Here is a 27,175-nt window from a genome sequence, read left to right as displayed (position 1 = left end):
TGAACTGTGGTGCTGGAGGAGACTCCTGAGAGTCCCTTGGACAGCAAGGGGATCAAACCTGTCAATCTTAAAGGAAATTCACCCTGCATACTCATTGGAAGGACTAATGCTGAAGCTGAAGCTCCAGTATTTTGGTCATCTGATGTGAACAGCCAACTCATTGGAAAACTCCCTGATGCTGGGAAAGATTGAGGACAGGAGAAGAGGGTGTCAGAGGATAAGATGGCTGGATGTCATCACTGATGCAGTGGACATGCACTTGGGCAAACTTTGGGAGATGGTGAGGGACAGGGAGGCCTGGCATGCTGCAGTCCATGTGGTCGCAAACAGTCTGACACGACTGGGCAACTGAAGAACAAAGTGTCAGGACATCTGGGTCCAAAAACCTTGAATTTCTGATTTTGGTTGTTCCTCCCAGTTTCCCAGAGCCTCAGCTTTGTCATCTGCAGGATGTTTTGTCATGAGGAACATGAGATGTTATTACGTGGCAGTGCCAAGCAAGTTGAGGACGCTTCATGATGATTGGGAACATCAGTGCCCACAGTCTGGTCATGGGGCCTCACACAGTAGGGAGGGCACAATGGAAGTGGCCTCCTGGGGTCCCACAGTGGGCTTCATGTGGTGCAGGTGAGCGAAGGCTGAGGCTAGTGAGAGGCAGCACTAGGACCCAGGGGCCGAATCTGGAGCGGCTCAGCTGGGTAAGTTCACAGCCAGAACACAATGTTCTCAGTGTACCCACAGGAAACCCTGAAGAGGAGAGCTGCACATGGCCTTCTGCTGGGTGTGTTCTGGTCCTAGCCTTTTATTCTTTTTCCTAACCTCAGTCCCCACTTTCACATCCTGTGACCTGCAGAGCTGCAGGGCCCCACCCTGCTGGGCTGGTCCCAGGCCCTGGGAGAGCAATCAATGCAGGAAGCCCAAAACCTGGCTGGCCTTCACCATTTTCAAATAAGACCGTTTGCTTCTAACCTTGGTTTCCTGAATCAGCCCTTTGTGATGGAAACTTTTCACGGTGCGGAAGGCAGACACAGGGGACAAAGTTGGGTTTCTAGCTGAGGCGAGGGTCTTGGCTCAGAAGCAAGGGAAACAGCTGATACCTCTGAACCACCTCCTCCCTTCCTCCCTGAAGGCCAGACTCCACCTGGGATGGGGCGAGGGCCTCCACGGCTGCTGCATAAATCAGGAGGAACTGGGAGCTGCCTGGGAAACCAGGGCCAGGTTTGGAGCAGAACGTTGTATGATGTGGTTCCTAGTTTTTATTTCCACGAATGCTATAATATGTTGTCCTACCGAGCTATTTTTATTGAATGAAAAGATTTTAAAAAAGCAAAACTCTACAAAACCAATAGCCCTCTGTTACAGGGAAGGACAAGGTGAACTTTTCACTTCCTTCCCCACAGCCTATCAGCTCATCTGCGGTTTGGTGTCACCCACACTTCCGTGTTATATTCAATCTCAATTTTTGCCTCCTTGTTTTTGAAACTGCAAGAGCAAGGCTTTTAAACTCATGTTGCTCCTGCATGTTGCATGAGACTTGCAAAAGAGTCTTTTTAGTGAGTTGTCACAACTGATTGCAGAGAGGCTAGATGCCAGCCTGGAGGCAGAGGTAAGCCCAGAGAGTAAACAGTAGGGGAGTCTGTGAGCAGCCAGCACCACCCAGCTGTACTCAGCAACCTGAGCTGTTGGGGGCAGCAGATAAGCAGCAAAGCTCTTCCTTTATGACACCCACAGGTCTGCCTCCTTAATGAGGGGCCTGGTCATTGAAAATAAACCCTGGTGCTTATATTATGCTCCATTAATAAGGCTTTTTCCACTCTAGCATTTCAGAGTCTTTTCCCAAATCTTGATTTGTTAAAGAGTTTTAGTATGTCCTCCCCAGAGGCTGATAGAGATTCGACTGGGTGCTTCCCAGACTTGTCCAAGCTCAGGGATTCCCTTCTTAGAGAAGGAACTTCCCCAAAGCCAGCACTACTCCTACTCCGGGGAAGTAAGCACAAAGCTTGCAGCTCCCAAAGACCTGGGGTCTAGTCTTAATTTTGCCAATTTGCTGTGCAACCCCGTGCAAGTCACTTTCTCACTTGAGACTTCAATATCCTCATTTATAGAAGGAGAGGGTTTGGTCAGACACCATGGCTGTTACAGGTGTAATTGTGTCCCTCCTCAAAGTTTATATATTGAAGTCCTAACCCCAGTGACTTAGCGTGTGACCTTATTTGGAGATGTTATTGTCTAGTCACTAAGTCATATCCGACTCTTCGCATGCCCATGGACTGTAGCTTACCGGGCTCCTCTGTCCATGGGAATCTCCTGGCAAGAGTACTGGAGTGGGTTGCCATTTCCTTCTCCAGAGGATCTTCCCGACCCAAGGATCGAACCCACGTCTTCTGCCTTAGCAGAAGGGTTCTTTATCACTGAGCCACTTGGAGATAGAACCTGAAAAAAGGTAATCAAATTAAAATGAGGTCAGTAGGGTGAGCCCTTATCTAAGATGATGACTGGCATCCTTAAAGAAAAGGGAGATTTGGACACAGAGACGTGCATAGAGCAATGATGATGTAAAGAGACACTGAGAGGAGGTGATCATGTATAAGCCAAGGAGAGAGGCCTCAAATAGATCCTTTCCCTCACAGCCTCTGGCAGGAACCAACCACAGTGAACCAGCCATGGTGGCATCTTGATCTTGGGCTTCTGGACTTCAAAACTATGAGGTAATTAAGTTTCTGTTGTTTAAGCCACTCAGTCTGTGTACTTTGTTATGGCAGCCCTAGCCCAAAGGAATACAGTTGCCAAGGCCCTTCAGCTCTTAGACTATGGGATTCTTTCCTGCCATCCCTTGGTGGCTTCCTCTGCCCCACATAGCCTTTCTGCTACTCTCTCCCAGTAAGTAAATGGCATTATGTGTCTGAAGTGCTTAGCACAGTGCCCCACATATAGTAATTCCTCACTACATATTAACCATGATGAACGTTCTTCGAGTGCCTGGATATGACCTGTACCTACCCCGGGAGCCTATGTGCCAAATGAGAGGTGTGGGTACTGAGCCTGGGCCCTCATGGTCACTCATACCTTCATTCCCGAAGCCTTTCCTATCCCCCTTGGCAGCTTTTTTTTATTTTTGAAAACATTTATTTATTTATTTGGCTGCATTGGCTCTTGTGACATGCAGGATCTTTCAGTTACAGCATGTGGAATCTCATTCTTTGACCAGAGATTGAACCAGGCCCCCTGCATTGGGAGCGCAGAGTCTTGGCCACTGGACCACCAGGGGAGTCCTCCTCCCCTCGGCAGCTTTTCAACTGAAGAGTATTAGAGTGACACCTTCTAGAAGCCGAACTCTTTTTTCATGGAAAGTTCATTCTGGCCACAGAGCCAGTAGGACTCAAAAGAGACTGCAAAAGCTCAGGCTGGATGATGGTTCCTCTGTTCTTAGATTCAGTGATTCCCCAGGGTCATGAAGAGGTGTAGAACTCTGAGGTTGAGCCTCTGCTTTCATATTTGCTCAATGAGGATGCCCGCTGGTTGGCAGCAGAGTAAGGCTTAACTACGGGTGCAGCTGGGGCTTGCCATCCCAGGCAGTGCAATGCTGCCTTCCTGTTTGGGCATCCCTCCCCGCTTCTGCTGCTTCTCTAGCTCTGCTCTCAGAATGAATTCTCCTCTGTACTGAGAGATGGCATGGGGATGAGGTCTTGCTTTCTTCCTGGCTCCTGAGTCTATAGGTCTCTGGAGGCGATAGCACCTGGATCCTCCAGCTGCCATCTCAGGCAGGTTGGGAGACTGTGATTTTCCTTTCCATGATCGGGAGTGCTTTCAAAAAGCACTCTAGCCTTGAGCATTGAAGCAGTATCACAGAATGAGCCTCGAGTCTTCTCTGGGCAATGACACTGGTCCAGGATAGAAGGTCCTGGGTTGTCCTCTAGGCAGTATGTTGGAGAGCTAAGTTGCCCTGACTTCATAGAATATTCCAGACTTACTGTATTTTGGAGACGCTGCAGAAAGTTAAGTGGGTAGAATCTGACTTCAACAACCCCCAAGCATGAACTTTAGGTTTGCTAAACAGATGAAATGCCCGTACTTGTGTGGTTTATATGCCTGGAGATTTCTGAGAATAAGGAGAGGGAGAGAGGGTGTGGGAGTTTACTTCAGGCCTTCAGGGCCAGGCAAGGAAGGAGGAGAAACCAGTCCAGGGGGAACAACATCTCTCCGCATTGTCCATATACTTTAAATTTGATCCCTTCAGACTGCCTCTTATCCTGGTTTGGCTCAGAGCCCAGAAGGGAGGTTCCTTCGGTAATTCTGAGCTTGGAACATCTGCCTTCCCCTAAAAGTAACTAAATAAGTACAAATCTGTAAATGCTTCGTTTCTCAGCCAGAGCAACAGCACCGTGAACAGTACTGCCTGGTGGCCGGTAAAGATCACTCTGGTGCCTTATGCCAGGCTAAGGGGCTTAACCTTCCGGGCCCTGAGGAGCCTGCTTCCCGAGTTATTTATTGTGAAGGGCAGGATTCTTGGCCTCTTTCTTAGGTGTACCCTGGCCCTGTCAGAGAAATGCTGTCTTGATGGAAAGTAGAGCATGGCTCAAAACAGTCTGGTTCTTGCTTCCTTCTCCTGAGAGGGCACAGCCCTCCCCAGTTCACAGGCTCAGCTCCAGCCACACCAGATGACTTGCGGAGTTCCACGAATGCAGCCCTGCCTACGCGCGTGCTAGTCCCTGTACTTGGAATGCTTCTCCGGCATCTTCCCCTCTGACCCCGACTGACCAGTCAGCTCAGGCCCAGGCTCACCTTCCCTAGGAAAATGTCATCTCCCCTTCCTTCCCACCACCAAGCCCTCTTGGCTTCCACAGCACCCCGTATAGACCAGAGTCATGGAGTTATGGTGCTGTACAGATTCCGTGTTTCTGTTGACTTCTCTGCTTTTTTCACTGGTCCAAGTGTTTTCTCAACTGGCTGCAGGAGAGTTACACGAGACCCCCAATTATAGACCTGTTGGATCCCAGGAATCATGCTAGCGAGTCTGTATTTTTATTAAGCTTAATTCTGAGGCACAGCTAGGTTTGGGAACTATTGCCCCTTCTTTGTATTTCTGTTGCCTTACATATTACCAGAGACATAGTTGCTGCTGCTGCTAAATCGCTTCAGTCATGTCCAACTCTGTGCGACCCCACTGACGGCAGCCCACCAGGCTCCCCCGACCCTGGGATTCTCCAGGCAAGAACACTGGAGTGGGTTGCCATTTCCTTCTCCAATGCATGAAAGTGAAAAGTGAAAGTGAAGACGCTCAGTCGTGTCCAATTCTTCGCAACCCCATGGACTACAGCCCACCAGGCTCCTCCATCCATGGGATTTTCCAGGCAAGAGTACTGGAGTGGGGTGCCATTGCCTTCCACTCAAGAAATGTCTGACGCTTCTAATCTTTCTCTGGTAACCTCTTCTTGTTTTCACTTCCTTCTCTCACTAGCCCCAGACCAACCATCTGCTTACCCTCTTGTGCTTGCCGTATAACCACCAACTATGCATTTTTTTTCTATTCCTACTGCCAGGCTGCTAGGAGCTCCTGGTATACTTCTCCAGACTGCTGCCATGGCAAATTTAGGGACTTGAACTGCAAATGGCCCCTGAATGTGCTTGGCAGTCTGACCCTGGTCAGCTCCTTCCCATTCTTCACAGGGACCATTCCCAATCCCACTGTTCCCGCCTCCTGCCACAGGCCACAGACCAACTTGCCTCCTGCATCACAGAGAAAAAAGGAGCCTACTGATGGGAACTCCCTCAGCTTCCTGCCACCTCACCTGCATTTACCCACATCAGCACTACCCTTTCGCCCTCCTTCCCCTCTAATAATCGCCCCACCTGGGCTCTGGGTCCCATCCCTCCCACTTGTCAGGGACCTCACACCCTCAATTATGCCCTCTTTCTGGCCTCTCCCCAAAACAAATGTCTTGACTGTGTTTCTTCCTTTAACTGTCATGCTCCCTGCCCCTCATTTTTGCTTCCCCTTACCACTGAACTTCTTAAAAGTGTTGCCTAGATTTGGCCCCACATTTTCACCTTCCACTCACTCTCCCAGCCACAGCAGACTGGCTCCGCCTCCACTGTGCCACTTAGGTGGCTGCTCTTGAGACAAGGTCACCAACAAGCTCCTTGGTAAAGTCCCAAGGCCTTCTCCACCCCTGTCACTTAACGGCTTGGCTACACCAGATACTGGTGTTTGCAGCAGCCCCCTTCTTAAAATGTCCTTTCTCCTGGTTTCCCTGATGCCATATTCCTCATTTTCCAGCCATTTCTGGTGACTTCCTGCCACTTGCTTTCCTGGGCTCCTCCTCCTCCTCTGAGAAGGTTCTAATTCTCTTCTCACTCTGGGTTCTCTCCCTGGGCAGTGCCATTCGTGCCTACCTTTGGCTGCATATCTCTAGTCTGGAGAGTCCCAAATCTAACTCTAGCCCAGATCACTCTCCTGAGCTATAGACCAGAGAGTCAACTGCCAGATATCTCCTTGAATCCACATCTCTCCCTGTATCCCTGTCTTAGTGAATAGAATCCTGTCCATCAGCTATTTAGACATGAAACCCAGGTGTCTTACTTGAATTCTCCAAGTCTGACGAGTTACCAGGTCCCACATAAGGCTATTCCTTGAGTAACTCTCAGTTAAAATCTATCCTCTTGTCTCCACATTTTTAAGGTTGCAGTTAGGTCTCCCCTGGATTTCCATGACAGCTTCCAAAAGGATCTGGGTCTTATCACCACTAATTTGCACTGTGCCTTGCAGCAGCTGCTGCTGCTGCTGCTAAGTCGCTTCAGTCCTGCCCGACTCTGTGCAACCCCATAGACGGCAGCCCACCAGGCTCCCCCGTCCCTGGGATTCTCCAGGCAAGAACATGGAGTGGGTTGCCATTTCCTTCACCAATGCATGAAAGTGAAAAGTGAAAGTGAAGCTGCTCAGTTGCGTCCGACTCTTCTCGACCCCATGGACTGCAGCCTACCAGGCTCCTCCGTCCATGGGAGTTTCCAGGCAAGAGTACTGGAGTGGGTTGCCATTGCCTTCTCCTTCCTGGCAGCTAAGATTTCTAAAGTGAAACCAGATCTTGTCATTCCCCTACTTCAACCCCTTTAATGGTTCCCCACTGTCCTCTAGTTGAAGTTCAAATTCCTTAGCAAAACCCATCAGGTCCAGTTTTGTCTCATCTCTTGTCTTTATGAATCATCCATAACAAAGCAACCACAGCCCCACAGAAGCACGATGCCCTGCCGCACTCTTGGGCCTTTGCATATTTCGTACCTTCCATCTAGAGTCCTTCCTTCTCACCCCACCTACTTGTTCTCCAGGTCTTAGCTCGAGTGGGTTGCCATTTCCTTCTTCTTCTCTAACCCTTATTCAGCTGGGTTAGCTGTCTCTGATTTTACATGGTTTCTGTTATCATACAGTTTTTAGACTGAAAATTACTTTTATCTCTTTTAATATATCTATATAAACTCAAAGCCGATGACTGTGTCTTGATTGACAGCATATCCTCAGCAGCTAGCAGATGCTAGACACAGAGTAAGTGCTCAGTAAATGTCTGTAGAGTGAATAAAAGACATTTGGAAATAAACATCCACTCTGTTGTTCCTTTGGAGTAGGAAATGGCAACCCACTCCAGTATTCTTGCCTGGAGAATCCCAGGGACAAAGGAGCCTGGTGGGCTGCTGTCTATGGGGTTGCAGAGAGTTGGACACGCCTGAAACGACTTAGCAGCAGCAGCAGCTGTTGTTCCTGGTAATAAACTGTATGTTGTTTCATTACCTTCCCTAAAGAGCTTATATTATAAAAATGAAGTAAGTGGATTCTGGAGAAGCAGCTTCTCTACAGAGACTGGTGGAGGAGGAAATGGCAACCCACTCCAGTATTCTTGCCTGGAGAATCCCAGGGACAGGAGCCTGGTGGGCTGCCGTCTACGGGGTCGCACAGAGTTGGACACGACTGAAGCGACTTAGCAGCAGCAGCAGCAGCAGGAAGACTGGACAGGCTGGAGAAATCAGAGTATCTGCAGAGGTGGAGAGCAGCTTGTGGATGCTGACGTGCGGAACCACCATCGGGCCTGTGTGCCGGAGCCTATGAGGAAGGCAGGGAGCCACCAGCATCATCTTCCCAGGCTCCTCCCATGGCTGTTTTGGACACAGCTTCCACTTGTCAGTACAGCATTATAGAGAGCTCTAGGCTGGGCTCTGGCTTATTGTCTTGTCAACTAATTGCCTTAGGCGTTTCTCCAGTATGGATGCTGCACCACAGCTAGCCCAGCTTCCACATGAGGGTAAACATAAACATACAACAAATTCATGCTTCCATTCACTCAGTGAATACCTGCAGCATACCTACCATGTGCCGGCTAGTGTCCTAGCTACTGAATATACATACAGCAATGAATGAGACAGGTAAGGGCCTGTTAACCAGGCGGATGAACTAGATGGTCTCTAAGATCTCTTCCATTCAGCTCTAAGTTCTGAGACTCCCTCTTTGACCAGATGCGAAGTAAGAAGGCAGGCTAGTAGCACAGGGTCCCGTTCCAGCCTCCTCCTCCCATTCTTCACTCTTGGTGCCATTTCCATCGCAACTCAGCTCTGGGAAACCAGAGATCCAGCATCATTTGCCTTCTGCCTGCAACCCCAAACTTCCCCAAGTATCTGTTAGTTAAACCTTGTACCTCTTTTGTGGAGAGGATTTGTCTTGCTTGGAACTTTGGGCAATTACAAGGAGGCCAGGCGAGATATTTTAGGCAAGGTTAGGTGCTCTGACAAAACGAGAGGGAGAAGCATAACTGCCTTTTCCTCCAAGTGTACTATCTCTTGGGTTTGCCTGAAAGGGAACCATGTCCTTGGGCTGTTCCTCCTCTTCCTTGTAGATGATAGGCATCTCCTGGTCCTATCTCTTTTCTTCTACCTTTGGCTTGGCCTTAAGGTCCAAAGTTTCTACACTTCAGTATCTGGCGTTCTGATCGGAAACAAGGGATTCAAGGCCTCCCAACCATGTGGGGGAAGGGAACCTGAGGGCTTCAAGTAAGTGGACTGAGCAGAGAGATCGTAGTGTCAGGAACTTGATTTAGAGTTCCAGGCCACTGTCATTCCAGGTAAGTATCAGGCATAGGATGGCACTAATAAATAAAGCACTTAAGCTTATCAGTGAACACTGAGAACTTCGATGCTGATCTTAGATAATTAAAGTAAAAAAGTAAGATTTTTAACTTCATAAAAGTAAAACCAGCTTTATGTAAGTTTTGTGTATCAAACTGATGTGAACAATTCTTTATTAGCAAATTCTGCCTTCACATTTTCTAGTGTATGACAAACTAGAAGGCATAAAGGTTTGAAAGGCCTATATTGTTAACTGTACTTTGGTTAATAATCTTGGTACTTTACCTTCTCTGTACTGGTTTCCTCAACTGTCAACTACCTGCCTCATTTATCTCACAGGGTTGATGTGGGATTCAAGATGAGACATTTATGAAACTGCAAAGTGTTTTATGCACTGAAACACTCGTTACCATCAGCTTTCTTAAGATGGAGGCTGTCTGTGAAATCCTGGCTATTGCTGCTAAGTTGCTAAGTCGCTTCAGTCGTGTCCGACTCTGTGCGACCCCATAGATGGTAGCCCGCCAGGCTCCGCCATCCCTGGGATTCTCCAGGCAAGAACACTGGAGTGGGTTGCCATTTCCTTCTCCAATGCAGGAAAGTGAAAAGTGAAAGTGAAGTCGCTCAGTCGTGTCCGACTCTAGCGACCCCATGGACTGCAGCCTATCAGGCTCCTCCATCCATGGGATTTTCCAGGCAAAAGTACTGGAGTGGGGTGCCATTAGCTGCCATCTTCCCTGTCTTCCTCCTTGCACACACAAGGAGGAAGACAGGTATACACACACAAGGTATGTATCCCTTAAGCATCTACCTTCATCATGCCGAATCTTAAAAGGTTATGTAGATACTGACATAGCTACTTCCAATCAGTTCTTAAAGGAAGAGGAAGAGGCTGTTCCTTCATTGAACCTTATCACCAAGCAGTGAGAGGAAGCAGGGAGGGTGGTATTAAGGTTTATTTCCTCCAGGTAGTTAATTCATTTTATCACTAGAAAAAAAAAAGATTTTAGCGTTTTTCTTTGTATGAGGCACTGGGTTGGGGTCAGTGGGATGAAGCATGATACATATATGTGTGTGTATGTATATATATATAAACCTTTCAATTATATATATATATGTATATAAAATAATCTCAGCTTTGGAGCCTGGCACACTCAGTTCAAATCCAGACTTGGCCACTTACTTAGCTAGGCAGCCTGGGCATGTAGTAATGCCTTCTCTGAGCTTTAAGTTCATCTGTATTAGGGCTTTTTTTAAATATCTTGCAGTGTTACTGAAAGGACTATAATTAGTTCCTTTGAGTGACTGGCACATAATGAGTGCAGAAGTGATGAAAGATGAACAACAGGTCCATCTTCAAGCCCAAAGCATGGTAATAGGAGTTATAGATGAGACATAATGACCAACAGAAACGTGCAGAGAGGGAGGGGCCATCTTCAAACAGTGAGGGTCTTGTTTCTGGCAGCACTCAAGGAGAAGCTGAACGGTCTCTGGAAAAGGTGCTTCAGAAAGTATTTCCACTGAACTCTATAGATCTCTTCAATTTCTAAGGCCATGAAAAGAAATGTACAACTTAAAGAGACAAAAATTCTTTAAGTTCAATACCAGAGGGTAAAGACGAGGTAATATAGTGGGTGGGTCCTCTAGTTACATAAATCAATGAAAGTCAGTGATTGTTTCTAAACTGTCACTGAAAATATGATTGAAAGGTTTATTGCAGACTAGGTATTTAAAATTTTTCCTTTGGTAATCATGAAGATGGTTGATACCCAAAAGAACAATGTTAGGAAATTCAATGGCTTTCAATAATGGAACTGGTTTAGGTTAAGAAGTATTACATGGAAATTAGTGAGTTTGAGGGCTCGTAATTTTTGTGCTCTGATGTGCTTCAGAGACAAGGTTAGTGGGCTGAATTGTCAGTAAACTGCCATCTGTTTTAAGTTCCAAGATTTTCTTCGGAGTCTGGGCTTACGTGGCCATGTGTGGGTCTTCATCTTCCCTGTGCTCAGATTCCGTATCAACTCAATGAGGCCACCACCTCCTTGTCACGGAGTATGTATTAAAACGTTCTGAACTCCTGAGATTAAGGCCAACTGCTACTGGGATTTTATTTATTCATAATTAACTGACTCTAAGCAGGTCAGGAACAAGTTATTAATGAGGAGAAAGGCAAATTCTGTCTGGGGCAAAATTTGCATACAATCTAAATGATTCTCCTAACTATGTAGTGTGGACGTGGGGGTCCCATGAGGAAAAACAAAAGATTATCTCTTAGCTTATCAGGTTTTTCCTTATCATGGTTAAAAACCTACTTAGATGTTGATGATAAATTCATATACTTCTAAAAAAACAAATATCCCTGAGATGAAGCAAATCTACCATTTGTTTAGGAGAAATGGTTTTTAGATTCCCTTCTTATAAAAAAGTAATTTGACCTCTTCCCCCTATCCCAAATCCCTGAGGCTTTGAAAGGATAAAGAAACCAATTTGGAGTTCTTTCAAAGGATTTATTTGCTACAGAATTGCCAGAGCCCACCAACAAGATGAACTCAGGATTTCTGTGTTTAAAAGGATTTTGCTCACTGCTTTATTTTTACAAGAACTTCAACATTCAAAAAGCAATTCTTTTTGCCAGCATTGGCATGCCTAGAAGAGGTTAGAAAAAGTTAGAATCTATAGAATTAGATGTCTAAAAATAGAAAAAATCCCAAACATTAAAAAATTCCTAATTTGGACAAGTCCTGAGTCGAAATCACATTCATCTGCAAAAAGAAGGGTTTTAGGTCAGAAATGTATTTTATAACTTCAGATCCTGACCTTGGACTTGACTAGTGAGGATTCTAGGAACTGCGTGGATGACAGGAGGGATGTCTTTCATCTGGCCAATTCTGCCATGTGTCCTGGATTGTGAAGTTTTATAAATCTCTTTTAAACCCAAACTTCCTGGTTCTCTGATGTCGACCGTCTAAATCCAATTCTCAATACTTTTTTAAACAAATAAGCAAAACATTTCCCTGCAAGATCACACACTTAAGAATTTGTTGCTTGTGTATAGACACAGAGAAACCAAGTATGAATATGAATTAACAGTTCAGTGATGGAGCCGTGAATCTCTGGATGGCTATATACATTGTAAGAAAAGTTCCTTGCTAGACCTGCACTTGCCGTGCACCCGAGATGACCATCCAGGCCAGGTTAACCTGAAGAGGGTGTGAACCCCAGCAGCTGCTCGATGGGTTTAAATCGCCATTCATCTGCCTCCAGCTCTTCTACCAAACCAGCTAGTTTTTCCATCCGAGCAACCTGCTGATCTGTAAAGAACCAATGAGATAGTATTTATTAATTATACACCAAGCAGCAAGATGATGACTGATTTAAAAATAATTTCTAGAAAGATTTTTTCCCCCCTCAATATTCTAGTAATGGGGTCTTACCCTATGTTGTCAGAAGACCTAATCTTTTAATTTACATTTTATTTTTAATTGTAGGATAATTACTTAAGACAATCTTAAAAAAACAGTAGTACTTATATTCCATGCCATTTGTGTACGAAATTTGTGACTGCTACTAAGAATCTAGGGTTACAAGTAGTTAAGAATCTGTGCTTCCACTGCAGGGGGAACTGGTTCTATTCCTGGTTGGGGAACTAAGATCCTGTATGCTACAAAAAACAAACAAACCCAAAAAGCCAAAAACCTAGGGTTACAAGCAATTGCAGCTCCCCCTACCCCCACCCACCCCAACATTATGTTCTCAGGGGAGAAGCAGTCTGGTTTGGTGGTGGAACAGAGTTCCCTGATGCATAATGAAGACCTGGTGAGGCATGATAGAGTAGAAAAGGTGTTACCAGGATCTTCGAATCCAGGTAGACCAAGAAGTATTACATACACACCCGAAGATGCAGACAGTGCTACCAGTGGAGGACAACAGGAAAAGAAGCTTTCAGGAAGGAGTGGAAAAAGCAATACAAGAGGAGAAGGAAATGGCAACCCACTCCAGTGTTCTTGCCTGGAGAATCCCAGGGACGGGGGAGCCTGGTGGGCTGCCGTCTATGGGGTCACACAGAGTCGGACATGACTGAAGCGACTTAGCAGCAGCAGCAGGAAGCATTAACTCCCCTAGAAAACTAACCCCTCTGACTTCAAATTTAAGCCTTAATGTAACATTATGCGTGGATTAAGAGCTGTAGAATGTTCTTGTCTGCAGGCAATTTGGGAAGTCCACTTGAGTAGCCTTGCTGAGTTTTTGTTACAGAGCACTCTGACCTTTCTAAGTGCCCCTCTCCCACCCTTCCGCTCCCTAGTAAGTTCATTTTCAGTTAAGTACACAGTACTCATGTGCTTACCATGTTTCACCTGTTTAAGCGTAGACGCCACTTGATAGCTGAAAACAGATTCACAGAGGAATCTCTCAGAGCCGTCTAGAAACAGAAGAGGACAAGTTTTAATCTGCTCCAGTCCATTTTAATCTAATGGCTTCTGATAAACGTAGTAAACACATCCATTCTCCCTGCTTTTACATTCAGGTCTGGTTTTCAGTGTTTACAAAGGGCTTCTGTTTCACTTAGAATTAACAATACTGTGTTATAAAAGCTACTTCTATACCTAGAATGTTAAAATAGTCCCTCTACTTGTTCAAGAGTTTAAAAATAGTGTTAAAATAACAAAAACAAGAAACCCCAGTCTGATGTCCTGGTCACCATTTCTCCCATCCTAACTTGACAATTTCTTAATGTTCTCCTATTTTGTATGTCAAGCAATCACTGACAACTAACGCATTTGGCCATGTGGCCCTGAACTTTGAAAATACAAAGGTACACCAAAACTCTTAATCGTTTTCATTCCACAAAGTAAAGTTGAAGAAAAACAGCTATTGTCAATATTTTGTATATCAAATTATATCACAGTGACCATCACAAACACTGCTGGGAAATTTCATTCTGTAAACGCAAATTGTAACCTTGATTTTCCAACTAAACCAGAACACTGCAATTTGGATGGTGATAAAAGTATGGTGCAATTTCAGAACCTAGCATTGTACTGATGCCAAGAACTGGATACATGAAGGTAGCTAATTCAGTCACCCCAGTACTTGGAAGATGATTGTGAAACATAAGCTAGTTCATGTTATTCCTTATCAGGCAAGGGCTGATCCAACAAAACATACCCCTAAAGACGTAGAACTCATGTAGGAAAATGTGACTTCATGGGGTAGCAGAAACCATTCAGGGAAGGGATCTTATTGCAGAAATTCTAAAACAAATGAAGGTAGAGGACACGGCTGTCTTTTTTTAGATGGCAGTTCATGCCAACACTGCTGGGTGTCAAGCACTCACCCATCAATCACGGGTTGCTGCCGTCAACCAGCTATTAAGTGACAAGGAGACAGGACTAACATATTCTGGCTTCATGCTGAGTTTCACACAAGGAAGACCTCATTTCAGAAGCTCATGATAAATAAGAAAAACCATAGATACTATATTCAAATAGCTTAAATATATGACCAAGAGGGCTTCTAATATCTTCAAAATTGGTGCAAAAATATAATTATTCCATACATAATATGTATGAAAATTATTATGTATTAATATATATGCATCGGAGAAGGCAATGGCACCCCACTCCAGTACTCTTGCCTGGAAAATCCCATGGACGGAGGAGCCTGGTGGGCTGCAGTCCATGGGGTCGCTAGGAGTCAGACATGACTGAGCAACTTCCCTTTCACTTTTCACTTTCATGCATTGGAGAAGGAAATGGCAACGCACTCCAGTGTTCTTGCCTGGAGAATCCCAGGGATGGGGGAGCCTGGTGGGCTGCCGTCTATGGGGTTGCACAGAGTCGGACATGACTGAAGCAACTTAGCAATATATATGCATATTATATATTATTTCAAAATATAATTTCATATAGTGATGTAGACTTTGAGGAGAGTGTTATTCTTTAAACTCAACTTCTTTTCTAAATATTGGAAGATGATTCTAAATATTGTGTCATATGGGGATATGATCCCATTCCCTCCTCCCACCCCATTCCTCTGGCAGAATGTAACTCATTTATAAGTATATCATCTAAACTGAGCAAAAATTTAATTTTCAATTATTGAATATTATACTGGCTGTCCAGTTTAAAGATCTATGATGTTAAGATGATATTACTGAGTTTTTCAAATAAGGGAAATGTAAGCCAATGATATTACTGAGTTTTTCAAATAAGGGAAATTGCCTGAAAATAACTATGAATCCCACAATGGGAAGAGGGACTGTGTGAACATTTGACACTAATGATGCAATTTATTATGCCTAATAAATTGTGTAAGTATGCCAGCATTCATACCCTTGCTTAAAGAATCAAATTATAACTTAAGTTTTATTTTAGGAAGAGCAAAGCATACGGAATTAGAGCTCTTCTCAGGTGGTTTGATTCTGAACTTGAGGATATCACACAAGGCAGTGGGGATTCTGGCTGTAAGGACCAGGCCAAGATTTGTTTGCAAGCTCTTCAAAGTGCTACCTCCCGCTTACATTTAATCACAGGTGTTATTAGGATAAATGCTTAAATTATAACATTTGCATATTTCCCTTGATAATGAACTTCAAAGCAAAAGGATGTAAGCTAATCTTTCAAAAAGGCACTTGCATATCACTTTGCTGCTTTGTATGTCTATGGAACACATTTTTGCAGATTTGCAGCTTTGTATTAACCACAAAGTCCACTGCTTCTTAGCTACATCCTATTAGATGTGATATCTGTAACAATCTAAAGTCTGGAATTTCTCCAGAGAGGAGTCAGCCTGGGGCAATCTGTCTTCCATTTAGAAATTGTAATCAAACTCTTTGTAACACACCAAGTAGCAATACATCAGCTTTCCTCTTAAGGGACAAGTAAAGGTTATAAATGGTGAAAAGTTCAGTAAATTGTCCAAATCTAACACTACTGTTAACTCCAATAAATAGGATGCTAACAAATTCATTTAAAAGCCTATTATCCCACAGCGGGAAAACAGGCAATGGCAGATAATTTATGCTCCAGTGGCGTACGATGCCACCAAAATCCAGCCATTTCAGACTGGAAGGCAGTCTCTAATTTGCTTACTAATATCTGGGTGAGAGAATCCTAGCCAAAGGCAGGGGAATGTTGAAAAGTCCTGTACAGTATACTGCTTATGTGAGGTGTCTGATATCAGACAGCAGATACACAAAGAAGTTAATACACAAGGTTAAGTACAGGTTATTTGGGTTTATTATCCTAGACTAGGAGGATGCAAGACCAAGTTGAACCTGTTAAGATAATAAACAGCACCTAATTGCTTTTGTTCTTGCTCTGAAGAGGCAACCCTTCCTACTCTATTTTCATGCAGGCATATCTCAGAGATGTCGTAGGCCTGGTTCCTGACCACTGCAATAAAGCAAATCACACAAATTTTTTAGTTTCCCATTGCATATAAAAGTTATGTTTATACCATGCTGTAGTTTGTTAAGTGTGCAATAGCGTTATGTCTAAAAAATACTGCTAAAAAAATACTAACCACCATCAAGCCTTCAGGGAAATGTAAACGTTTTGCTGGTGGAGGGTTTGAAATACTGTCAGCATTACCAAAATGTGACACAGAGATAGGCAATGAGTAAATGCTGTTGAAAAAATGGCGCAACATACTTGTTCAAGGCAAGGTTGCCCAGACCTTCAATCTGTAAGATACACGGTATCAGCAAAGCCCAACCAAACAAGGTATGCCTGTATTCCATTAAACTACCGCAAGAAAAATGGTCAGGTACACGTGCATTAGATTACTCGCATAGTAGTATCACCCATAAACATAGCAGGATGAGGTATCCAAATCTACCATCCCTTTTAATTCAAATTTAAGGGTAGCCTTTTCAGTTTAACATTTTTCACTTGACTCAAGATAGTTCAAGGGCTGCCACCTCTAAGTTTTCAGTTTGTCCTTAAATGTATAGGTGAAACTTTAAACCTAAGGAAGAAATCCAAAACTGGGCACTGCATATTTAAACTTAAATTCATTCTACAGTAGAAAGGCAACACAGTCCCCCATGAAGCATACTGGGATGGAATAAAAGTGGACAGAACTATCACTTGTTAGAACATCAACATTTAGACTAATCTCAGAAGCCTTTCTTCTTTAATGTTTCCAAGAAGTCTGGTGTACACCAACAAAGAATGCTGACAGCTCTGAGACCACGGAGGTGCCGCATGCATTAAATTCCTCTTATAGCTAGACTTTAAATGACTTTAATCTTAAGGGTTCGTTGTTAAATAAGGATTCCTTTTCTGCTGCCATAAAACTCATTAAGCAATTTAAGTACCTCCATCTTTTGATTTGTTTTGGGAGAAACTTCCTAATACCAGGTCTCTGCAGCATATAACTTAAGTCATAATTTATTTTTAGTGCCAAATATGGCAAACAAGGCCCTAGACGTTCACTACCTCCAGACTCCGTGATGTTAGCTTGAGTATTCAGCTAATTGGAGAAAACAAAAGGGCATAGACAGAAGTATCAGTACATACACCTCATATGTATCACTAACTACAGTATCTGATTGTTTACTTCACCAATCATGATTTGAACCAATTCTAAAAAGTCTTCCTATGTTTAGTCCCAGTCCTCCCTATGGTCCCAGTCTTCCTATGTTTTCCTGTCACAAGTGATACTTCTGTCTGCGTTGGCTTAATCCAAACCTCTGCTTTTTATTATACCTGATATAAATGAAGACCACCCCCCAAAAGCTGACTCTTAACTACAGTCTGTGCCTTTCTCAGATATTTCCAGATTAATTTTTAAGTATATTTACTGAAATTTGCAATATTTAAAGCAAAAAGGATCAATATACAATTAAGCACAGATGTGCTAGAATCAAGATTTTGAATCTTTAATAGGTTCTTGGCTGATTTTTTCTGAGGCAGGAAGAATAGTTTAATAGTTAAGGGCCATTTTTATGAGAATCCCCTGGATGTTAGTCGAAATGGAGATTCCTGTGCTATAGACTAATTTGGAATCTATAGGTGAGCCAGAAATGTGCATTTTAAATAAGCTCTTTAGGAGGTTTTAATGCTCTCTATTAAGAATTTATTGGTCCATCTCCTAAAGTGAAGTGTACCTGATGAATTCTAGGTGCTAAAGTTGTTTCATGCTTATAGCCTGTGCCCTGATCTTGGCCAGCCAGTTTGCAAATGTGTGCGGAATAAGATGGGGGATGATTCGATGCAGATCCAGCTCCAGTGCTTGAGAAACCACACCACACTGTCCTGCAGTGGGCCACGTAAGAACAGTAGATTGGTTTTTATTTTCTCTCAGAATCTCTTCATCTATCTATAAGTGAATTATATTAGAAAAAAAAATATATGAAACCTACTAACCATAGGGAAGCCGACTGGTGCCAGGATAAAGCAAACTGGAGCAGGAGTGTAATGGAATTCCTGGTTCAAGTGCTGACTGTCTTTTCACATGGTCAAATCACTTTATCTTTTCTGGATCTAAATAACTCTAAATGACCTCCATGATTTCCAAAGTCTTTTTCAGCTCCAAAATTCTAATTCTGGAGAAACATTTGTGTTTTAAAGATATTCTGAAATGAGGACAAGAGATGAAATGTGGAGCTGAAATCAGGACAAACTCGTAACTAATCCACTTAATAGCTTCTTTACAATTAATATTCATTGCAGGTCTGAATCCAATTATTCAGCAAAAAGCAGCATGAGATCACCTTCCAACATCTCTCCAGCTCCTTTGGGGTAGGTGAAAAGGGCTTTCCGTGGTGGGGCAAGGTCTGAGACACTGAAACCAGATCCAGCGACAGAACTTCCACTGACCCCACCAGCTGAGGAGGAGGATGAAGAGGCAGCCATTTCCTCTCCAGTAGAATTCTCACTTCACTACAGAGAAAGAAAAATAGCAATTGGCAAGTTTATGGAAGTGAGACTGACAGCATTTCATTCCAGCTACCATGAAAGCCAGCATACAGTTTAGTCAAGAATTAGTTCCAAATTTTTCTACCCTCTGTACTCCCACGATCTTTTATGGCTCCTTGGGCCAAAACGTCACTCAGGATTTTAAGTGAAAATATGTTTATTCTTAGTTTTTCTACACAAAACACTGCTTCCTACCATTAGCAAACTGTTTATGTCATTTGGGATTGACTGTGGGTGATTTATGGGTTATGAAAGGGTGATATGGCAGTGCCAAGGTAGCAATTTGACTGAGGAAATAAATTATATGAGGATAAAACAACCATGCCTCATGGGACAGTTTGTCTTGGATACATCCTGACCAAGCCACACCAAGAAATTCACTTATAAAATTTTCCAAATAAAATTTCAGAATAACACTATGTTCTGTTCCCAAGGAAGGGGAATGGTTAGGAAATACATACTGGCCCTTTCATTAAATTAAAATTTTTTTCATCCAAATGTAATACCCAAATTGATCACTTGGTGGTGTCCCAAAACTGGAACAAAATAGTTCAAGAATGATCTTAGAATCATGGCTTATTAGGAATTAGAGGGGCTGTGAGTGTTTAACCCTGTATCAAATTAAAAAATCAAAAGGTCCAAATGTAAATGAGAAAATCTGTATACCAAATACATGTCTCCTTTAACAAGTTCAAAACAACATAGAAGCTTACACTACACATTTACAGAAGATTCTAAAAGGTTTATGTTTTCCATATAAAAAAGAACAGTCTTCTTTCAAACTCAGAACTATCATTCAAGACATAAAACAGCCAGGGTTGAAAAGTGGAGTGCAGAATTAGCAATAATTTTAACACATATAAGCAGTTTTCTGCTGAGATGGAAAGATTACCTAAGTAATTTTTAGCTTTAAAGATTTAGGTTAAATTTTGAATGCTACCAGCAGGTGGTAACCAAAGTTAAAGTGAAACTCACAATAAACCCTAGTTTGGAACCGCTCTATAAAGGCAGGCATTCTGATTACCAAGACCAAACATTATGCTTGGCTTATACCAACTAGCTGTTGATTTAAATAAATGTTTGCTAAATGAGTTAACATTTCACAGGAACCACAAGATTCCTTAAAGATCATTTAATCCAATCCCCCCATTTTGCACATAGGCATACAGACTTCAGCTTATTTGTTGTGCCATTTTTAAAGCAATGGCTTTATTGCATTGTCATGTGCTATATGGGGTTCCCAGGTGGCTCAGTGGTAAAGAATCCACTTGTCAATGCAGGAGACATGGGCTCGATCCCTGGGTTGGGAAGATCCCCTGGAGAAGGAAATGGAAGCCCACTCTTGTATTCCTGCCTGGGATCCCATGGGGACACAGGACCCTAGTGGGCTATAGTCCTGGGGCTGCAAAGAGTCAGACACGACAGAGTGACTAAACAACATGTACCCTGTGAGAGGTGAAACAGCACAGTGATTAAGAGCTCACTCTGAAGCCTCTTGGCCCAGGTTCACGTCCTGGCTTTGTTACTTGCCGTCTGATTCTGGACAAATCACTCGACCTCTCTGCTCCTCAGCTGCCTCATCTATAGAATGCAGATAATGACAGTACCTACATCAGAGGTGTCAGGAAGGTTAATATAACTAAAGCATTTGAACACTCATAGGCACAGTAAACAACAGCTATCCAAAACTACCAATGAATATTTAGTCCTGAATCTTTTTTTTTTCTTCTGCAGATTCCAGTTTTTGATACTTACTATGTTTCAACACACTCATGGGAAAAGTCTTAATTCTCTCCATTTGACACAGTGTCAATGTCTCATGTCTCTTAGAATGGAAAGCATGCTCAGGAAGAGGGAAAATGCACCCCATACTTTCATTTTAAGGTTAATGATCTTAGGAAGAACCCTTTTCTTAGGAAAAGGGGAAGGAGTTGTCTTTCTACTCTCAAGGCCTAGCACAGAACCTGGATTGCAGTGTTTCCTGAATGAATAAGGAACAAATGACAGAACACAGGGCTAGCAGGGGATAGATAAGTTTGATGTCAGGAGGGTGGGTTCATTACTGGTTTTTCTCCCTCATTCTGTAGATCTATTTGGACAACTATTTTTCCAATTAGGCTGCCAGGCTCAAGGTAGGTGCTCAGTAACATTTGTTGAATATTTAAATCCTAATGATGACATAAGCTGGGACTTGACCCAATAAGCTAGATTGGAAGTAGAGATTCTTACAGCAGAGCAGAGATATTGCATGGTTGTGTTCACAGTGACAGGATGATCAACACATTTACTTCATGCATGATAGGGATGACCTCATATTCATAAACCACTTTCCTTTCTGGCAGATACATGCTTATATTCTTGAAAAGAATCCTTTTTAAAAAGTCTCCTTATCAAAAAGACAAGCAATTATTAAACTCTATCATCAGAAATCATTCCAAATAGCTGGATTACCAATCAAAAAGGTGCTGCAGCTAAAAACAGCGTAGGTGGAAAGGGGATGAAGAGAAGATGGGTCAGAACGTCAGCTGTTCCCAAGCTAACTCCAAGCCATGACCCCACACCCACCCAGACCTCTCCAGGGGGCGACACCACCGGCGCCATCCCACTGCGCAGGCGCCACCGCTTGGCCCGCATGCGCAATTGTCTCGTGCGGCCTGAGGAAATTTCCTCTTACACGCCCTCTGCGGCAGGCTCCAGTTCCTCCTCCTCCTTTCTCCACTTCACTAGTCCCTTCAGGTAGGATCTCAGGGATCAGCTCCCTTTCCAGCAAGCTCCTGAGGGTCCCTGAGCCCTCGACCACTTACCTCGGCTGCTTTGGCACTTTACAGCCCCGCCCCCAACTGAACCGGCTGCGTTTTCCACGACGAGGGCGGCGGCGTGCTCGCGCCCGTGCGGAGGGAGCCCGCGGCGGCCGCGGCGTGCGCGTGCCAGTGCAATGGTGGGCGTGGCCGGGGCGGAGAGCCGCGGAGACCCGGTTCTGGGAGAGACACCTTCTGGATCCTTGGTCTGCTCTCACTACAGCGGTTTTCCTACCACCGCGAAGTCCTCTCTTCACTTGCTTTGACGTACTGGGGTTGATTTTTGCTCGCTTTTATGATTCAGGGTTTCATCTTCCTTCCCGACTTTGTAGGCCTTCTGCTTTCCTTTCTGTCTCTCCAAACCACCACGGAGCAGGATTAAATTGGCTATTCCCCCATCCTTCCTCCTGAGCAGTCTTGCAGCCCAGGGCCTTATAGGAAAGGCAAATGGAGGGTTTGCTATCTCTGAGACAACCCTCTATTCCAGAGCTCAGTTTGAGGACCTACCTTGACATTGACTTCTACTTTTGTGGCGAGCGTTTTTTTTTTCTTTGAAAGGTCCTGGGAAATTGAGTATTAGGGTGTAATGTCATTAAAGTATTGCTAGTTATGCCTCCTCTTTCGATGTTCAAGTCTGTTTACTTTATATATTATTGTTTCTCACAACACGAAACTAACTCATTGATTCTGTAAGCAAATTACCAATGAAAGCGATTTACTTCCTGAGGTTGGATTGAGCATTAGTGTGTTTAGTAAGGATTGATCTTTTCGGAGGGGGACTGCTTAGGTTATTTTGGGTTTCAAGACCATGTACTATATGTGGTAGGAACCTTGGTTAAACATAACCAGAGTTAACCTAAGAAGCTTTGTTTCCTAAATTGTTAATTCATTAAGTGGTGACTAGAAACTTGGTTTCTCCTGAGTGATGTACAGTTTTTGGCAGTGACCTACAGAAATTGAATCCCTTCCCTTAGCAATGTGTTAGTTTGCAGAACCATGTTGGTTAAGTTATATTTTAACTTTGTTTTAATAGGCAACTGGATCTAATTGTTGAGTATGTATTTCTAGCACTTGTAAAAGTAGTTAAGGATTTTTTTGTCCTCCCCTTGAGGATAAATGTATTAAACATCCCTAATTGTCTTAACTGTCATACTGGGTAAGAGCGTGAGACGCTTCACAAATGTTCAGATAAGCACAGAGGTTGAATTTTACTCCCTTTGCTGCTGCTGCTGCTCCTGCTAAGTCGCTTCAGTCTGTTGGACCCTGTAGATGGGAGCCCACCAGGCGCCCCCATCCTTGGGATTCTCCAGGCAAGAACACTGGAGTGGGTTGCCATTTCCTTCTCCAGTGCATGAAAGTGAAAAGTGAAAGGGAAGTCGCTCAGTCGCGTCCGGCTCTTAGCAACCCCATGGACTGCAGCCTACCAGGCTCCTCCATCCATGGGATTTTCCAGGCAAGAGTACTGGAGTGGGGTGCCATTGTCTTCTCCTTTACTCCCTTTAGGTTAAAGTAATGAAGAACCTCTAGTCTCTCTTCCGAAGTCATGGACAGGCTCAGTATTTTGTAATCACTTTTTTTGAGGAATGCTGAATAGATTGCAAATTACTGTCTTGAGTGTGCCAGGAGTGGAATAGTGTAGTGGAAAATGCAGCAGTTGACTTAATAAAACAGCTTCTAGATAGGGGAAATCTAGTGGAAACAGTAATGCTTTTGCTTAGGGTGTACTATGAACTGATGCCCAATTCTGTCCTTGTAGGCCTGTATAAAGATCCACATAATCATGGAAGTTCTGCGTCCACAGCTTATAAAAATTGGTGGACGGGTTTATAGGAAGAATCCCATCCAAGAACAGACTTATCAACATGAAGAAGAAGATGATGACTATTACCAAGGTAATCTTAGTTGCTCTTTGGTCAGATTAGAAGTACAATGTTATCCGTATTGTAGAAGCAATTCTTTGTTTCAGTGTTTCTGTGTGAGCACTGAAATTTGACTTGTTTGGCCCCTCATAGCTCCCTTGTTGATTCTGAGTGGGCTGGTAATTTAGTTTGATGAGGTATTCTCAGTTCATAAGTTAAGTTGTGTCATCTTTGTGCAGAGGCTTAAATGTAATAAGGGGTAATTTTAGTTAGCTATTAATATTAACAATTATCTGTGGTAAAATTAAGTTCTTTTATCTGTAAAGCTATGAACTAGTTTTTATAAATTGTTGAAATAAATGAACATATGCCCGATATTAACTGTTATTGTTGTGTCATAATTTTTCTTTTCTTCTCTGCAGTCATATACAGGCAGTTTCAAATACACAACCGACGTGGCTGTTTCCCTTTAGCCCTGGGGCCTTGAGCTCTTTTATTTCAGCCTCCTGTTTTCTCTTTGTCTCACTCCTGCCTACCTCATTCACTGAGGTGATTTTGCGTCCTAATACTAAAAACCACTGAGTTGTACATTTTAAGAGGATGAATTTTATGTGAATTATGTCTTCGTAAAATAGTACAAAAGATTTATTTCTGGGAGAAAACAATTAAATAGTGGTATGTAGATACTCCTTTTCCAAGGTTCCAGGATTGGAAGATTTAAAATAGTCATGTGTTTTTATTCTTTATTTGTTTGTCTAAGAGCAGGTGAGGAGGAATGTTGGAGCAGTGTTCTGCAGTGTAACGTGTATGGCTGTTCTTTTTGTGTGTGTGTTGCTTTTCTTTAAACCTTAAGAATAGTTGGACAGCTGAGGAGAAGAAAGACTGTTGTCCACAGAGCAACTGAGTGAGGTGTTATGGTTTCTGTGCAGGCCTCGTGGAGTGTGCAGAAGAGCCCTGTGAAACCTACGAGGTGGTGCAGACCCCACAAGGTTTCCGATGTACCGTGAAGGCCCCCAGCCTACTCTACAAGTGAGTGATGCCCCTTGGCAGCTTCATGGGGAGGCACTTCCAGGAAACTTAGAAGGAAGCTGCTGCTTCTCTTTTCCACACTTATTATAGTACTTACTAGTGACAAAATGGTTTAGTGTTTAACATCCTAGAATTTCTAAAGACTAATTGCAGATCAGTTTCATCGTTCCATATACATCAGCAAAGCCTGTTGATTTTTGCCTCTTAAGTATCTTTTGAATCCACCACTTACTTTTTCTTTATAGCCATTCTGCTACCTCTTCTGTGGATTATTTCAAATAGCCTACTTACTGGTCTCTCCACATTGATTGTTGCTCTCTTCCAATCAGTTCTTCACATTGAGGGTGGAATAATCTTTTTAAAAGGAAAACCTGATTATTTTATTAACTTTGCTTGAAATCCATTAACATTCTTCCATGGAAGATGGAATTTTATTCCATTAGAGCAGTGGCCAAAATCTTGAACGTGACTTAGCCAGCCCTGCATTTTTCAGTTTCAGCTCACACCACTCTTTCCCTGGCTTTGCACTTAAGTTTAACTGGTTTTCTTCAGTTCCTCAAATGTTCTGGGTTCCTTCCTACCTTCTAGCTTTGGCATATGCTGTTCCCTTTCCTTACATTACCTAGTTATTAATATATTCTCCTTCCTTAGGGAAGCTTGTTTTGACACCGGCATCCCCACCCGCCACATTGATTACTGTAGTATATGTTTTCATTACACCACTACTTTTCCTTTATAGCATTTCTCAAGCCTCATGTTTATATTTATTTGTCAGCTAGTTGATGTTTCTTCCCCTAGACTGGAAACTACTTGAAGGCAGGAATGTGTCTGTTCTGTTGTCCTCCAGTTCTTGTCAAAGACTAAAATGCTTTTTCCAGAATCATCTTTAGTTTTAAATTGCTTGGAAGCTTTGTGATCATTTCAGTCTGTGCCTGCTTGCCTTCGTGTTGATCATATTCTGTCTCTTATTAACCACTAATATTGTTAGCTCTTGTAGCTGGCTGGCTTCTTTTGGGCTTGCACCTCTGAAGATAGGATGGTCTAGGAAGTCATAGATTGTATTTCTGTGTTGTACCAGATGAATAAAGTCTGTCTATACTTCTCTATGAGAGAAGGTCTACAAATACAGAATCATACACCTTTAAGTTCCAAGAGGCAAATAGTTGCATGTTTTTCAACTTGAGAATTTTCTGAAACACCTAATGAGGATGACATTTCTCTCTTGGAATGGGACCAAATGAGAAACCAAATGCGAATCCTGACAGCTCACTTTCCTCTCAGGTTTCAGGCACATTTTCTAATAAGAAATGTGATTTTAGAAAGCTGTGACTCAGATTCCTTGTAAAAATCAATGCAACATGTCTTCCTTAATGTATATATTTGTTACTGCTAAGGTATGTAAAGATTCCTTAAATGTCTGATTCTAACCATATGACCTTTTGAATTTTATATATTCTAAATACTCATTTTGTTCCAGATGACTTGCATGTTACATTAAGTATTGGTTCTGCTAAATCCTAATTAATAGACAATATTTACTAGGAAGACTTCTTTCTTTTTTCCTTTCTTCTTCCTTCCTTCTCTTCCTCTCTTCCTTCCTCTCAGTCTTATTGACAAATGATTGACCTACATGGAAGATTTCTTTCTTAAGAATCATTTATGTAAGCTTATTTGGTCCAAGGAAGAAATTAGTTGACCAAACTAACTTATAATCTAAGTCTAATAGTGGTGCACATGTCCACAGACGAGGTCTAATACTGTGGCTCTCAACTTCAGGTACAATTAGAATCACCTGGGGAGTTTTAAAAACTCCCAATACCTAGGTGTACCCCAGACCAGTTGAGTCTGAATCTCTGGTAAGCTACAGTCCATGGGGTCGTGAAGAATTGGACACAACTGAGCGACTTCACTTTCACTTTCATGCGTTGGAGAAGGAAATGGCAACCCACTCCAGTGTTCTTGCCTGGAGAATCCCATGGAGAGAGGAGCCTTGTGGGCTGCCGTCTATGGGGTCGCACAGAGTCGGACACGACTGAAGCGACTTAGCAGCAGCAGCCAGGTGATTCCAGTGTGTAGCCAAGATTGAGAACTACTTGATCTGGCAAGAATTTCTACTTATACAATAAACGAGTCATCCTTTCACTGTTTATCTGTATTATTTTAGTGAATGCTTTAGACTTTCCGTGTAAACCTCTTTTGGGTCTGTCTGTACTCTTAACTGGAAGGATGCCATCATGGGTTTAATGAGGATGACATGGTCTGTACTGAGCTATGTGCCAGTCACTGGGAAGTCCTTTTATATATGATCACATTTAATCCTTACGACCAACCTTATGATACTTAGGTATTATTCACTCCATTTTTTTAAGTGAAGTAGTGGGGTACCATTGCCTTCTCCGAAGTAGTAGGCTAAGAGTGGTTAAATGACTTGGCCAAGGTTTGTTTGCTTCTAAAGCCTCTTTAA

General features: G+C 43.1%; 2 protein-coding genes across 8 annotated transcripts in view; one reads left to right on the top strand and one right to left on the bottom strand.

Moving 5' to 3' along the window:
* Positions 1–27,175, top strand: part of ASCC1 (activating signal cointegrator 1 complex subunit 1) — a 138,521-nt gene that overhangs the window by 3,960 nt on the left and 107,386 nt on the right. Inside the window, exons 1-3 of one of the 4 annotated variants that reach the window (XM_010852255.1) lie at positions 20,668–21,761; positions 23,580–23,715; positions 24,612–24,711. In XM_010852255.1, the coding sequence (XP_010850557.1) occupies positions 23,604–23,715; positions 24,612–24,711 (212 nt within the window). In that variant the 5' untranslated portion in view covers positions 20,668–21,761; positions 23,580–23,603. Of the gene's footprint in view, positions 1–20,667; positions 21,762–21,945; positions 22,091–23,579; positions 23,716–24,611; positions 24,712–27,175 lie in introns of those variants that run through there. The other 3 variants (XM_010852253.1, XM_010852256.1, XM_010852254.1) reach the window with 3 other exon arrangements.
* Positions 11,589–21,930, bottom strand: ANAPC16 (anaphase promoting complex subunit 16). 4 transcript variants are annotated; one of them, XM_010852249.1, is made up of 5 exons: positions 21,830–21,930; positions 20,471–20,606; positions 18,821–18,989; positions 13,448–13,522; positions 11,589–12,413 (listed from the first exon to the last, which is right to left on the bottom strand). In XM_010852249.1, the coding sequence occupies exons 3-5, from the start codon at positions 18,960–18,962 to the stop codon at positions 12,298–12,300; spliced, it is 333 nt and encodes a 110-aa protein (XP_010850551.1). In that variant the 5' UTR covers positions 18,963–18,989; positions 20,471–20,606; positions 21,830–21,930; the 3' UTR covers positions 11,589–12,297. The 4 variants fall into 4 exon arrangements, with proteins under 4 accessions (XP_010850551.1, XP_010850552.1, XP_010850553.1 ...); XM_010852250.1 differs by having other exon boundaries at positions 20,510–20,606; XM_010852251.1 differs by having other exon boundaries at positions 20,471–20,632; positions 21,830–21,922.

This window comes from Bison bison, unplaced genomic scaffold (genome assembly GCF_000754665.1).
Source record: "Bison bison bison isolate TAMUID 2011002044 unplaced genomic scaffold, Bison_UMD1.0 scf7180017864309, whole genome shotgun sequence".
Lineage (NCBI taxonomy): Eukaryota > Metazoa > Chordata > Mammalia > Artiodactyla > Bovidae > Bison > Bison bison.
This window is presented reverse-complemented; position numbering and strand designations above follow the sequence as displayed.